The following is a 17,153-nucleotide window of genomic DNA, read 5'->3' on the forward strand; positions in this document are numbered from 1 at the left end:
ATAGATTCAAAGCGCCTCGGTATTACATAAAGTTCTTCTTTGGCATCACAATACTCCGGCGCCTTGAGCGGTCCAAATAGGATACAGCTTTACACTTGTCTCCATGGTCAGGCTTCAAAACTCACCTAACCTAAGAGTCTCGATATGATTGATTAAAAATTATCCTAAGCTTTCCATTTATACTAGCTAGATTTCAATTATTCTCTAGTATATAATTTGCTGTTCCTTTATTGATTGACTCCAGCGCTGTCGATAGCTCAATTAACCAATATAGACTAACTGTCTGTTGAATTAGGATGACAATGAATGGATTTTCGAAATCCTTTAAGGTATTTTCTTCCACCCACCTCATTCCTTAAATAACTTATAGAGTCTCTCAACCCAAACTAACTATTAAAGCCGTTATTACGATATCGTGAAGCAATTAGTTCAATGTTCTCAACTTCACATTAGCTAATCCTAACGTATTTCTTTTGTATAGATGTTTTAAATTCAAAAACTAAAACTTATTTCTTTATTCTAATCGAAAATTGTATTCTTTAAATTATTTCACATTCAATAAAATTGCTTTCACTCTCTCTAAATCTCCAGCTTTTGATCAATGCAAGGACACTTCACGCTATTGCCGCAATGTACGCTCGATGGGTTTGTGTAGATTGCATCGTTACCAAGAGAAATGCTGCAAGTCCTGCAAATTCAATGAATATTACAATTAACAACAACAATCTTGGGAAGGTACAGTGCAAAAGCAAAGCTAAAGCATAAATACAACAGCACAAACAACTTACACATACAATAGGAGCTCTCGAACTACACATCGAAAAGCAAATAAATGTGAATATTCAAAATTGAGATAAAGTGAAAATAATAATAATAACGGTACTAAAAGAGCTCATGAAACGAGAAAGATTATTAAAATCGCTGACAAACACACTGTGCAAACCAAAAAGCAAGCAAATGAATATTGCGCAATAATCAATTATTTATCAAATAAATATTTGAGTGCATTGAATGAGCGCGATCAAATGAATTGAATGAAGGCAAATAAATAATAATAACAAATGCAAAAGCAAATAAAAACCAACTAACTATAAGTTAATGTATGCAAATCGACTTACAGTAACAACAACAAAACACAACCAAACAAAAGAAATAAGCAAATAAAGCCAGAGCGAACTGACAGACACATATTGAGGTAACAAAAGAATACTAACACATACAAATTAAAATAATTCAAGTGCATGAACACACATACTTTGCTACAAAGGCGCTTATAATGTGGCAGTAGCTGCATACAAAATGCATACATAGCAAATATATATTTATAAAATTGCACCAGAAAATATGAAAACGTTGTATTTGTGGTTAAATGCACGCATCTGATTTGTGGCAAACACTAATACATAAATACCTACAAAATATATAATAATCTAAGGATGCAAAGCGATTGTGTAAATAGTCAATATAATTTTTAATGAGGAAAATTATTTGGTATTTTAGCGTAATTTAGATATAAGCAGCCGCCTTAAGGTATTTAAAGATTTATTTTCGGTTTTAAGTAATTTTAAACGCATAACTGTATGATAGGTTATTACTACTTCGAAGGAAATGCCAGACAGGTTGAAAAGTTCATAATGTTGAGTGAGTGATACTTGTATTGAATCTACATGTTTTGCAGTTAGACCTAATCTTCTAAAGTAATATGCGAAAACATTTCACCAGTGGTACACTTGGTTTGTGAGTTATGACATTTTGAGCCTTTTTGAGCCGACGAATACTATTCTCCTAGGCAAATTCTGCTGAGCAGAAGCAGAAAAAACAGAATTAGATAGAATGCTGCGGTGGACCAGGACGCTGAAGCGCTACAACTACAATGCTAGCGAACTCCAGCAAGGAACTGAAATTATTGGAGAAGTAAATTTTAGTAAGCGATGATGATGATAATGGGTTAAGCATTCCACAAAAGTCTGGTCTATGTAACCAGACCCAAATTTTTATCCAACTTAGTACTTTCAACCCCGCAGCCTTCATCAAAGTTATTTGGGGAATATATTCTGCCGATAAAATAATAACACTGTACAACACCCAACTTGGTATTAGACCAAATTATTTTTTTTCCGGGAGATTAAGTTATAAGTAAATAAATTGTATTCATCGATTTTCGAAGTTAACTTCCAAAATAAAAAATATTTGTATTCGAAGTTCCAAAAAAGTACATTTTAAAAAATTTATTATTAAATACAGGATATAGCTACTAAAAAATTTAATATTTAGATATAATCTACATTTTCTTGTTCATTAAATGGTATATAAAACTTTTTCGTCAAGCTTATATTATAGATGTTATATGGGGTCTAGTATTTTTCGATATACATCTTTTTTCGAAGATCAAACTTTGACCTTTCATAGCATCTATCATATATTCTTAACCGAAAGTGTTATACACCATTGAATTGAGAGGAAATTTAGATTTTTTTTGGTAGCTATATTCCGTAATTAATAATAATTTTTTTAAAAGACTATTTTTCGAATTTCAAATTCAAATATTTCGATTTAGGAGCCTAAATTAGAAAATCGGAAAATTCATTTTTTTACTAACGACTAAATCTCCTGGAAAAAATTAGTTTGTTCCAATACCCAGAAAAAATATTAAATTGTAGCAAGTAGTAAATTGATGATGATAAGTCCAATGACCTGTTCCCACAAAAGTCGGGTATATGTAACCGTAACGGACCCAAAATTCAATCCAACTTAGGGAGATTGAGTCATAAGTAAAAAAATTTTATTAGGCGGTTTTCAAAGTTAGCCCCCAAATAAAAATATTTGGATTCGAAGTTCCGAAAAATTACTTTTTAAACAAATTATTATAAATTACAGGATATTGCTACTAAAACCCCCAAATTTTGGATGTGTTCTATATTTTCCTCTTAATTCAATGGTATATAAAACTTTTACGTCAAGCTTATATGATAGATGTTATATGGGGTCGAGTATTTTTCGATATACGTCTTTTTTCGAAGATCATACTTTGAACTTTCATACAATCTATCACATAAGCTTAACCGAAAAGATTTACACACCATTTAATTTAGAGGAAAGCTTAGATTATATCCATATTTTAGATTTTAGTACCCATATTCTATATAATACAATAATATTTGAAAAGTTTTTTTTCGAATTTCGAATACAAATATTTCGATTTAGAAGCCAAAATTCGAAAATCGAAAAATAAAGTTATTTTCCATATGACTAAATCTCCTGGAAAAAATTAGTTTGTTCCAATACACAGAAAAAAATCGACTTTGTCGTAATAACAATTGGATGGAGAGAACTGTAAAGATATCAAAGAATATTGAGCTTCAAATTGCTTCCAGATTGAGATATATTTAGACGAAAAGGTTAAATCGTTCTATAAAAATGGTATCAAAAACAAAGTAGATCGCTCTAAACAGAATGTCCCATTCGTTGAAAACTGGTTTAAATAATAAAATGAAAATTCGAATAAAAAATGGGGGTTTCTGTGAAAGGATACGCACTTTTCAACTCACATGTAATAATACGATTACATTTCATTAAGTTAAATATTTTTTATTAATTTTGTGGTACTTTAAAATTAATCTATAGTTGCTAAGCCTATGATTTAATTAATTTCCACAAATTTGAAATTATTTCATTATGACTTAAGTGTAAAATACGTTTTCAAGCTCAACGAATTAAAAGTTAGTCAATACAAAGTGCTACAGTTATAATTAATATTGTATGTATTTAATTATTAAATAAGGATTTAAGCATTTACGCGCTTAAGGACAATGCATGACAATGAAATATGCATACAATACTGCAGACAAAAAGTAACAATACCAAATTAAATTAAAACAAAAAGGCATTAAAAAGTTAATCAGGTTTAAATGGAAGATTGTGTGTGCGAATGGGATGCAAATTGTGCGAGGAAAATACAAAAAACAAAAATTGAGAAGAAATAATTAAAGAATAAAGCAATTAAGTGTGTGTATACGTGTGAATTGGTGTGCAAATATATGTGTGTGTGCCTGTAAAAAGCATTTCGTTGCGTGTTACTTGTGCACAATATGAAAAACCACGACAACAATGTGAAGTGCAAAGCAAAACAAAAAGTTAAATGAAAGCAAATAAAGAAATTTACCGCGAATATTTGCCACAAAAGACGTGACGTGAGTGCATAAATGTAATTAGTTAGAAGTACTGACACATATGTATGTTAGTATGTATGCAAATAACGAGTTAACGCGTTTTGTTGTTGAATGTAATTAAGTAATTTAATGAAAATAAAATGTAATGGAAGTAAAAAGTTACGTTTATGTCAAACAGTCACAATAGATAAGCTCAATGTTGCGTTGGAAGATTACTGCACTTGCTAAAGTGATGTGAGTTGATATTGAAAAATGTAAAAATATTAAAATATTCAAGTAATTGCAAAAAACTTGAATAAAAACACGTTTTGAATTAATTACATACTAACTACAATAATCACATATACACATATACCTACATTCTGTACCAAATGCACGAGTTTTGAAGCAAATGGGTTATTCCATGACAAATCCTTTAGAGGAAACTTTAAATACTGATTTATTTGGCTGTTTTTGTAATTATTATTGTAGCAACATCTGTAGTATGCCGTCGAGCTCACGTTCTTTGTTCGTGTTAAGCCCCGGGTACGTTCTGTGAATGATATTGCTTGTCAAAATACAACTAGTGTACACTTCCTTGAATACCTTTAACAATTTTTATTACTACCTCCCTAGATTTTTTTGAAAAAAAAAGTTCTTGTTTGAAGCCGCGAAGCCAAAAAAGAAGCAACTTGCTGGGCCGAAAACACTTTACTTCAATTGGAGATTCCTAAAAAGTAAACAGTGTTTCAATGACAAACTCAAGAACTGCATAATACAATGTCTAATCTGTAAAGTCAGCCCAAGAACATAAAAAATACTAATAATTATGACATTTTACGCAAAACGCGCCTTTTGCCGTGACTACGATTAGCTTAGGTTATACTGGTAGGCCCATACGCCACACATAGACCATTTAGGTCCTTTGCGATACCAGATGAAGCGCCGTCTTAATTTTAAAAGTTTTTGTGGCTTTACTTTCGATACCTCTCCCACATTCTCATATTGTGAGGGCCCCAAGTAGCGAAGTCGTTGCCTTGACAATGCAGGGCAGGTGCACATAATATGCTTCATTGTTTCTATTGCACCTTGCTCTTGACATTTCCTGCAGTCATCTCGATCTGTAAGTCCCATTTTGTAGGCATGTGCCGCCACCAGACAGTGGCTTGTGAGTATTCCCACCAAACTCCTACAGTACCTTCTTTTGAGTGACAGTATGGGTTTGGTGTACTTCTGGTCTACCGTTTTACACATGGCTTTAGCGGTTTTACACCCCGGTATATTTGTCCAACGTGTTAAGATTTTTCTTGTCATGCCCCTGTCCAGATCATCGTATTTCCGGAAGACAGTTTTACACCATTCTTGGCAATTTCGTCCACAATCTCGTTGCCTTCAATGCCTTTATGTCCTGGCACCAACATCCAAAACACTTTTAGCCGAAATACAGGCCGATGTTGTTGAACTGAAAGCATAAAACCAAACAAAATTCGTTTGTATAGGGACTTGTGGTGTGGTGAACGATTCATTGAAACGAGAAACTTTGTTTTCTGCAAACTGGGAAAAAATTAAATCTTCCAAAGACACAGCAAATACATTTCGAACAATTAAAAAAAAATGAAATCGCTTGAAAACTCCTTCGGCAATCCAAGTCACCGCAACGAGGTTTTCGGAAAAAAAAATCTCGTTAAAAGTTTCAAGTACACTTTTATCTAGTGTAGCGGAGGAGAATGCATAACGCTATATATAACTTCGCTAAGAACGTATAGTTTAAGATAAAAGAATAAAAAAAAAATCGATTTTTTTACCAATTTCAATATATATAACCCCTTAAGTAATATGCGACTTTATTTATTTTTTAACAAAAAAAATTTTTTTTTTTTAATTTTTTCTTCTGAAATCTATAATACAGATATCAGATACCACCCACTAATTAAACAATACTCCTTAAATCCTAGCAAAATTTTGTGACTTTTGCTTTCAAATAATATATAAAAACTTTACTGAGCATCCATTTTATAATAGAAGCCCTCCTACACTCCATGCTAAGAGTCCACTTTCCATATGATAAATATGTATATGTCTTTCCCAAAAAAAAAGTTGATACTTTCTTTCATGTCTCTCTAATAAAAACAAAATAATATTTCAGACTTTTTATACTCTTACAATACACATATTTTTCCTGGAATTACCCATTCGCAGCATTTGACGCACTCGTGAGCAAAATTTTTACCCAAAGAAAATTTGCATATGCAAACAGTCACACATAAAATTACACACACATACACAGATATTTAAATTGTCAGAGAACGCATACGAAAAACGGAAAATAAAACGGTTTAGTCAAACCGTTAGCGTAGCGTAAATGTACAGTTAAAGGCCATTAGGTAATTGCAAAAGTCCTTTGAGTTGCTCTACAACAAGTGTGTGTGTGCATACTTTTTATACTGTTGTATACAAATATATAAATCGGCATACACATGCATTCATATACATACATACATACATGAGTACATACATATGTATGCTGTTACTGTACAACAATTTTGAAAGGAAATACGCAAGCATACAAAACACTAAAACACACACATTAAAAATAGCGCATCTGTTGGTATGTGTGTGTCTGTGTGTGCTTATAATTACTAAAAAATTAGCAATTGCAAGTGTAATTAAAGAAGTAGCCGGCAAAAAGTGAGCTAATGGCACAAACGACAAACGAAATTTTGGAAGCAAAGATTGAACCGAAAGACTAATAACGCTAATTAAAGTGGAAAATGTTAGAAAATAAAGAAGAAAATAGATTATTTTAAGAAGAAACAACGAGTAAAGATTATGGAATAGTTAAAACTAATTACCAACAACAGCAGCATGCAATTAAAGTTGCATATAAAGGAACATACAAACAGGTCAAGCATAAAAATAGATAAAATAAAATTATAAAATGAAAAATGAAATAAAAATTCTATAATAAAATAAATATATATACTAGATTATATATATATAAATAAATCAACTAAATATACAAATATGCATTCAGCTACACCATACGCATTAATAAATGAAAGCACAGTAAATCAGTATGAAATGAACTAGAAATCGTTAAAACAAATTTCAAAACCGCATTGAGATACCGTAAATAACAACAAACCCAAGCATACTCACACATACATACATACTTATAATATTCACTACAAATCTGCGAGCTTCGCTAAGCACTCAAATAAAGTTAAACAAATTTATAACTAACACATGCACAATGTTACAATTTGTAAATAGAATCAGATATACATATATATATATATAACATAGACTTAAGTATTTGAATAAGTTTGGAATATTATAAATAAATATATAATATACATAAATATGATATATGTATGTATAATATTCACAGCAAAAATGCCTAAATGTGCTATGGTTATGACCATGTAGTGGCTAAACGCTTACAGGCTGCTAAATCAGATGCATTTACTAGTGTAAATTAAAAAAAAAAAAATAATAAATATAATGCTCAAATAGTTTAATAATGGAAATATAAATGAGAAAAATACAAAATTTTCCTTTTCAAAAAAATAATTTTGAAATTCATAATTTTCAAGTTATGCTATTATATTTTTTTACGATATTTTCTTTAACATTTTACCACAAGGATCAAATCAGACTTGTTAATAAAACTCAACATCGAAAAGTTTTGAATGTCTTTTTAAGTTTAATTTCGAGTTTCGATAATTTAGTTCGAAGACGATTTATTGGATAAAGTTTTTCGAATGAAGTGCATATTTTCTCAGCCAATAGCGCCTTTTTTAATTATAGTCCAGAAAACGTTGATATCTCATAATTCTTCAATCCCTTTAAATTTGCTTTTAAAATAATTCAACATCATTCGGTTTTCCTTGTCACACTTTCGAAATCACAATGTACATATTTATGGACCAATTGGAATGTAATAATAAAATATTAAGTTCTGATTAGTGTCCGACCGATACCAAATTTTTGGCCGATAACGATGCCGATGCTTTCATCAACAACTTTATTTAGTTGTTGTTGTTGTAGCGGTTACGAGCCTAACCTAATTGTCATCGAAGTAATCTAACGGGAGGCCCAGGAAACGAGCTGTTTCGATGGGGTCGGACCAAAAGGAAAGGGGTGTTAGATGAGTAGGGTTAAGGGGCATGCAAAGAGGTGGTTAGTGTCATGTGGGGACTCTTTGCATGCAGGACATATGTTGAGTATGTCAGGGTCTAGTCTGGATAGGTAGAAGTTTAGTCTGCTAAAATATCCAAAACGAAGTTGCGCAAAGGTCACTCTAGTTTCGCGAGGCAACCAAGTACGCCATTCACGGGTAGGGAGTCAATGAAGGTGATAATAGCTCCTCTGTGAATGGCGTTCAGTGCTTGTCTATAGTTAGTCGCGTCCAAAGTCCTGTCGGTATAGACTTTTAAGTCGTCGACGCATTTCAAGAAGGCACTCTTGATGGCTCTGGGAGGCGGTTCGGCTTCCAGCAGAAGATTATTTAGTAAACGTTATTTAGTAAATTACTATAGTAACAAAAAAAAAGAAAGACAAATAACATCACAAAATAAGTAAACAACGTTTATTACGTGGCCCTATCTATGGCGAACTTTTAAAAATAGACTCTCCTAGTTACTAATGCTTCTATAATAATGGCTTTATGACATTATCTTCAAAATCTCTACAAGTTGTTAAATAAAACCGAATCGAATCGAATCTTTCTAGCTGTGCTAAATAAAACCTTCAATTTAATGCAAAATTAAAGAATTTCTTTATACTAGACTTAAATTATCATCGTGATGCATTATTAGTTTAGTCAAATGTGAATCACAGTGGAAGAATTCAAATTTTATACTTTAAAGAAATCAAAGAAGTAAAAAAGATGTATTTTAGTGTGATCCCAAAAGAGTAGATAGAATCGGCTAAGAATCGTGCAAATATGGCCGATGCCGATATCGATCCCGGTGCTGAATTTGGTGGCCGATACCAAGGCAAATTAGTTGGTCGGTCTCTAGTTCTGATTCTGTTCCCAAACGCCAATTAAATTCCTCAATGAAGTCATTTGAACTGTTTAAATAATGAATATATCAAATTTTACATTGGAAAACTAGTATAAATTGCTTTTAATAGTATATTTTTTAGTGTTTCCTAGCTTCTGTTACAGAACTATCTTTACTGTCTTAAATATAGCAGTGTTGCCAAATTTGTAAACTCTTTCTGAGTTTTGTTTGAAATGATGCATTCCATGCGAGAGTTTCAGATCTTGTCATGGGATCGACTGGGATCAGATGTAATAGGACCGCAATGATGGTGTTTACGAAAAGAATTTCCCTATTTTCTTCTTCGTTCTCTTTATCTCGCTATTTTCTTCTTATTTCTCCTTTTTCTATATATTAGCTATAATTCTTTATATGACTATCTTATTAAATCTCTTCTTTCTTGAAAAGAATAACAAATAGAAAGAATAATAGAAAGAGATGCAGACTAATAGGAGCAGGAGTGAGATAGTCACAGCTAGAGCGATTTAGTGGAAGAGTGTAATTACTTTACTTTTGTTTGTTCAACCAATATAATACCTTTTGGAAGGACTGATTGAAGATTGAATTTCAATGATAGTACATAGTGTTATTGCTAATTCTATTTTAGACTATTTTATCGATAATTTCGAAGTTAATGATGCCAACTGTCAGCAGATACCCAAAACCTAAGGACTATTTATTTAATGACAGATTGCAGTCTTCGGTGTTCAGGTGTTGTTCATCCAGAGTAACAGAGCTTTTCCAGTTTGTATTTTCAGTTATTTTCTCTTTCCTCATTTTTGGAACCGACCAATGAAATAATCAAAGCATAATTAAAGCTGCCAATTAACGTTGTAGAGCAATTAATTAACACACTTACATACATATGCACGTATATACATATACCAGTATGCATGTCTGCCTGTCTGTGCAATTCCAAACCAAAAAACATTAAAAAAAATGCTTTAATAAAATACGAAATGCTTTGCACTAAACTGACTTATGCCACAGTTCAATGTTCTTGCCACAAAAAAATAACAAAAATCACTATGCAAGAGCTGTTATTACATAAATACACGTGTATGTAGCCATTTAAAAAAAGCTGTAAGCTAATATTTGTATATAAAATCAAGTATATAATAACAACAACAAAAAAACTGTTCGCCGCTCTCTGTATTTAATGAGGGTAAAAATCAAATATGTTAAATTATTAATATCACAACAACAACACACAAAAAGTAACAATTTACTCAATGTAAGTGTAAATTTAAATAAATTATTGTAGTTACAAGGTAATGAAACCAGATAATTAACTGTAAATTGTACGCATATTGCTATGGCTACAAATTAAGAGGCACACTTTTGAAAAAAAGTACGTTTTATAACCTTTTTTATAGTTTTTTTTTGCAATTACTCTACTGCATAAAAAGTGGTAATTTGTATATTGAAATAAAATATTAGTATATTAATTATAACGTAAATAATTGAAAACACACACACACATACATACGTACACATTTACACACATACTTTACTATATGCTCTGGACAAGTGGCTTTACTACTATAAATTCATACAAACATACATAAATATTTATATTAAAAAAAAAAAAAACAAATTGTATTTGGAAATATTTTCAATTTTATACGCTTAAGCTGGAAAGTGATGTAAGCGTAATGAAAAGCTTATGCATACAAAATTCTGATATACTATACATACAGACATACATTCTCATTCATGTTGTTAAGCGAATGGTGTAAATTTATATATTTTTAAAAATTAATTTTTAACGTAAACAAAAAACTAAACGAAGAACTAACATTACAAAAAAATTCAATGAAATTTATAAAAATATTTATTTTTTCATTTGTATTAAATTTTTTGTAAAAAAAAAATATTATTAAAAAATATTGTTTTATTGATATTTTTTATTTTTTATTTTTTTTTTTTAATATTTTTTAAAATTAATTAAATCTTATTGTTTAAAAATTATAACAAAGATTCTTTCGAATGCTTTTAAAATTATTTATATATTTTTTAAACTAATTGTAAAAAAATATTATTAAAAAAAATTTACAAATTAAAAAAATAGTATAAAAATAATAATAGATAAATATATAATAAAAATATTCTTAAAATTAAATTTCAGAATTTTTGCAAAAACATATTTTTTTTTAATTTATTTCAAAAAAACGAATGTTTTTAAAATTTATTAAAAAAAATTTTAAAAATTATTAAAATTGTATTTCAAAACTAATTAAAAACATGTTTGAATATTATTTCAAAAATGTAAAATAGTTTGAAAACTATATTTAAAATTGTTTCTAAAACTTTTTTTCTTAATTCTTAACATTTTCTTAATTTAAAAAAAAATGTGTAGTTATATTTATTGTTTTAAAAATACTTGCATATTTGTCAAAATTCTATGCTAGCAGAAACAAATACAATGAAAAAAAATCGTTCTCATAAGTGGTGTCTTAGATGTTTACGAAACGATTGCGGAAGACATTAGATAAGAATAAGAAGACTACATGAAAAATAAAACGAAAGGAAAATAAATAATAGAAAGATAATAATATAAACATAAAATAAAAATAAAAAAAAATTAAAAATAAAAATAAAAATAAAAATACAAATTACAAAATACAAAAATAAATTATAAATAAATGAAAAAAGTTATTAAAAATTTAAAGCATGAAAAAGATTAAAAACAGAAGTAAAGAAAAGGAAACAAAATATAAATAATATAGAGGAATATAGATAAATAAGAAAAGTGTTAAAAACAAAGAAAAATAATAGGGATATAAATAATATAAGTAAATAGTATAAAAATGTCCGAAATATATATATAAATATTTAATATATATAATAATAATATAAAAATTTAAAAATAGAAAAAACTAAAACTCACAAAAATAAACGTAAAAAAAAAATAAAATAAGAAAATACTGAAATATATAACTAAAATAATAAAAAATAGAAAAAAAATTAAATAAAAATTAGAAACACAAAAATTACAACAAAAAATAAAAAAATAACAAATATGACAACGTAATACAAAAAGAAAAATAATAATAAGCAAATCAATTATAAGCTAACAAACGAAGCAAAAGTAAACAATTAACAAAAAATATGAAATAATCGCTTAATAGTTAAGTGATAAATTGATGGTTTGATGTGCAGCCAATGCTGATGATAATGATAATTGCGATTATTATTACTATTATTGTATACAAATATTATATACTAAACAAATGATATTATTATATACCTAAATATACATTTAAAATTATTTCTCTTGGAACTAAGTTTATTTTTTATGTTTGCATTTAAATGCATATAAAACTACAAATAAATAAAGCAAAAAGTTATGAAAAAGTTGAAAATAAAAAATATGTTTTTTAATTAAATGGATGGTATTAAACAGGGTATTAAGAATATAAAATACATACAAAGTAAGTTAATATAAAGAAAGTTTTAAAATACGTTTATTTACTTTTGAAAACAAAATTCATTTCATATACTATTAACATATTACATTTTATTTAAGGAAATCACATAAATACAGTGGAACTTTCATAACTCAAACTTCTATAACTCGAACTCTTGAATTGGCAATAGAAGTCAAATTTCATACAAATTTCCTTCCATAAATCGAATTTTTCGACCAGGCCATAATATAAAATTTAAAATTTAACCATCAAGGAACAATTTTAAAGGAGTCCTTATATTGGTATGGAGGCGACCAAAAAAATTGATATTGCACTTATGGATTTCATAAATCGTGTAACAAAGGCATGAGATGCAGACGTCAAGAGCCAAACAAAAGCAAAGTGCGACAAACAAAATTACAGAATACATGTTTTAACGTAAGTACATAAAACTTTTTCCGAAGTAAATAACTCAAACTGTGGGTAAATCTATATTTTACCACTTTTTGAAAAATTCATGTATTGATCAAAATTTCTATAACTTGAAGTTTTTTTCTGGATTATGGTGATTCGAGTTAGAGAAGTTCCACTGTATCTTTAAATAAATGAAATTAATAAAATTATTTACTTAAAATATTTTTTTGTATAAACTAATTTCACATATTTTAACAATTTTTGTTTTTAATAATTACTAGTAAATCAAATTCAAAATAAAATATATTTATTTAATTATAAACATGGCATTTTTAATAAATTTTTATGTCCCTTTATTTTATATTTTTCATATTTTTTTTCTCTTAATTATTATATTTTTTTCAACAAAATGTCGTAATATTTGTAAAAACTGCAATTAAAGACTTTAGTACCATAACCAAATGCGCACACATACACACACGCATATGCTGCACTCGACGCGAAATTATCAAAACTCGCCGTTGTTCCATTCTACCAAGCGAGCAAAATGCGGGAGCAGGTGGATGCACTTCTGAAAAATATAAAATTCGTTGCCTCACTGTAGGCGCATGCCACAGTGGCGCCGAAACAATTAGTTGGAATATTTATAGCCGCACAGTTTGAAATGTGCGCTATTTAGTGCTGACACAAACCGGAATTTAAAGTGGAAATTTGTTACAGTGGCACTAAAACTAGTGTGGCAATTTGAAACAGATAAATACTTACTTTTCGTACTGTACATCCCCCAATCAGTAACGTCCACACGCACGATATAAAAGAACTCCAACTCAAAATAAACTTTGATTTTATTTTTTTTTTTTAAATAATAATTTAAATAAATAATTGATTAATTTGTATAAATTACATATTTGTAAATAAATTATAATTAAAATACATATTTCCAAAAATGTCTTTAAAAAATTATTCAATTTAATATAATTGTGTTAAATTCATGGACCAGATTATTTTGAGTGCTAGTTGAGTATGATTTTTCTGAAAATAAATAGAATTTATGAAATATTTTTTATAAGTTTATATAATATAATAAATTTAACTATTTCCATATGTACATACTGCAAACTATAAATATGCTTTTACATATTTAGAATATAAATTGGTCGCAAACATTCATTCTCCCTATCGTATTAATTCGTTGTTATTTTTGTATTGCACAAGCGAGTGAGCGAACTCTTCATAATCAGCGAAATCGCTAGTAACCGCTCTTTCGTATTTCTACCAGACGCCCATGTGGCAGCAGTAAGTAACTGAAGTTTTGAAAAACTAAAATGTGATTATTGCTATATGTACTTCAGAGACAAACAAATTTTGTGTGGAGCGTATAGTTTGAATATCAATGTATGTCATAATAGTTTAGGAGGCGAAGTAATATCAAGTAATGGCGAACAGTTTGATGTGCAGAAGTATTAAAACTGTTCTTACAAAGTACATACATACATACATATGTACGACTCAGCATTTGTTGGTAGCCTTTTGTTAATTAAGTGAAGATAGAAAGAGAATATATTATATAATATTTGAGAATTAATACGGGTTTATTTATTTAGCGGTTAGACCCTTCTATAGCTTTAAAAATGCCTAATTTTGTCAATTTCTTCTAGGAAAAATGAAAAAGGTCAATGAGGCTTTATTAGACCTGTATTTGTGATACAAAATGGTGGCTTGGAGTTCAATTAACGAAAGTCACATTTTAGAGAGAGTTTCTATGAAAAATTTTGATTGTATAAACTGAAACTTTCTGAAATAAAATAATAAGAATGACTTTAATTGCCCTGGCGGAATACTACTCCCTTCCTGTTGGCCAATTCTGGACGCTTCTGGTCGATCGCCTGCTTCAAGCGTCGGTCCAGTTGTTCGCGTGTAAATGGTAGAATTAAGCGTCTGGCCATATGGTCGCAGTGCATGATTCCCTTCCAATCCCACCAAACACACAGCAAAACCTTCCTGGCCGTCAACCCCGGTTTGGCCACTGTTTGGGACGATTCATCGGCCTTTGACCACGACCGTTTTCACTGGACATTGTCGTATGTGATCCATTTTTCGTCACCAGTCACCATCCGCTTAAAAAATGGGACGAGTTCGTTGCGTTTCAGCAGCATATCGCAGGTGTTGATTCGGTCCAGAAGATTTTTTTGCGACAAATCATGCGGTACCCAAACCCAATTAAAATGAAATCTCCCCTTAATCCACTATTTCATTCATTAATACAATTACATACATTTCAATTTCACCAGCGTTGCAATTTGCGAAAGGTCACAATTTCATTAGTGAAATTAGCTGTAGAAAGTTGTAGTTGCAATGATTTCCGCATTTATTGTGATTTTAAATTGTCTGCTTTGGTATGCAGCGCAGCGCAACGCTTATTAAGCGATTTGTTCAACCAAAACAATTGAATACAATTTTACCTGCGTTCAATTCGAATTTAGTAGCATTGCAATTTAATGCAAATGCAATTGTTGTTGTTGTGGCAGATTAGCGACAACTGATATTCGACAGCAACCCCTTTGCAGATCATTAATTATAGTTGGCGCACTTGACCGTCTGAAATGTCAAATGGTTGTGATGTTTCAAGCCGAAGGTTTTTCAATGGTTTGTCATGGTTATATTGTAGGAATGATTCGGATCTAATGTCGCGCAGAAGATCAGTTTAATTTAATGTATTCGTAGTAAAATTAAAAATTATTTCCGTTTTATTTTCGTCGTATAGTTTTATTCAATTAATTGGGACGCCATTAACTGCTACTGGTGTATTAGCTGATCTATTCCCTCTGTAATGAAATAATATACTGTATTGGATACTCGAACCAATTAAACGGATCTTTATACTAACGAATAAATTCTTTTTCACCTGAATGGAAATTTTCTATGATGAAAGCGCAAAATCATACTGCATTCAATATTACCCCTTCTAGCCTCTTTGAAGTGGTATCTCACATCTTGTTGTTCTAGCTCTATTTGATTATACCAATTTATTTCATTTACACCAGTTGTTTGTTCGATTCGATACGAATTAAGATATCTTGATGAAACTTGGCACACGTGTTTCTTGGCACCATAGGAAGGTTGGAAAATTTGGTACAAAGGATCGCACCTTGAAGGGGTATATTTGGATGTAATTTTTTTGGAGAAGTGGGCATGGCCCCGCCCCTATTAAGTTTTTTGTACATATCTCGTAAACTACCAAAACTTTATCAAAGAAACTTTCTGTAGTCGTTTAGGTACTACCTTATACAGTCCAAAAATGGAGGAAATCGGATTATACGCCACCTCCCATACATGGTTATGTTGAAAACTTCTAAAAATGCTTTCAGTAAGAAAAACCATCAGAAGCCGTATATTTCATTATAAAGATGGCACAGAAGTGCTGCACTCAAAATTGTATACCAAAACCATATCTCCGAAACTACTCGACCAATTTCCATGAAATTCGGTTCATAATATCTTCCTAACTTCCCAATGATATGTTGTGAAAATAGGCCAAATCGCTTCACAACCACGCCTACTTCCCATATACCAGAACTTTGATGTCGATCTGAATCGTTTGCTTTACAATATATAAAGTAAGCATTAGTGAATATATCGAAACAGAACTTTGCACTAATATGTACTGCATTTATAGTGTGGCATCGCCCTTCTAAAAATCGCCGAAATCGCTCCATAAGTTTTTAAGACCCTATTAATCGAATATGAGGACCTAAGTGCTTCTAACAAATTTGTTACCGAAAATATAGGTAAGTCTCTCAGAATATAGAATATGTTTCTTCTAATAATATGTCTCCGTGCCAAAAATTAGTGAAATCGGGTCATAGCTTCCCCTAGCTCCCAAATTTTATTATTAGCGTTTTCAAACTTTCAATGGACTTTATACCAAATGTCGAATATGTGAGTCAAATTGTTTGTCATATTATTAAAATTAAATAAAGAAATTCCGAGAGTATAAAATGTTCGGTGACACCCGAACTTAGCCCTTCCTTACTTGTTAATTTTAAAACTGGTCTAAAATATGTTCAACAAGAAAGCGGCAATACAACTTTAATCAGGTACCTGCATACTACCTCGCAACAAATTCAACTCGT

General features: G+C 30.1%; 1 protein-coding gene across 5 annotated transcripts in view; it reads left to right on the forward strand.

Annotated features, from left to right (window-relative positions):
- The window catches only part of LOC105220054 (ADAMTS-like protein 1), a 98,130-nt gene extending 87,266 nt beyond the window's left edge, over positions 1-10,864 (forward strand). For all 5 annotated transcript variants that reach the window (XM_054226629.1, XM_054226631.1, XM_054226633.1 and 2 more), the window contains one exon: positions 592-10,864. In XM_054226629.1, coding sequence (XP_054082604.1) covers positions 592-716 — 125 coding nt within the window. In that variant the 3' untranslated portion in view covers positions 717-10,864. The remainder of the gene's footprint in view (positions 1-591) is intronic.
- The last annotated feature ends 6,289 nt before the right edge of the window (positions 10,865-17,153 follow it).

This window comes from Zeugodacus cucurbitae, chromosome 3, assembly GCF_028554725.1.
Source record: "Zeugodacus cucurbitae isolate PBARC_wt_2022May chromosome 3, idZeuCucr1.2, whole genome shotgun sequence".
Classification (NCBI taxonomy): Eukaryota; Metazoa; Arthropoda; class Insecta; order Diptera; family Tephritidae; genus Zeugodacus; species Zeugodacus cucurbitae.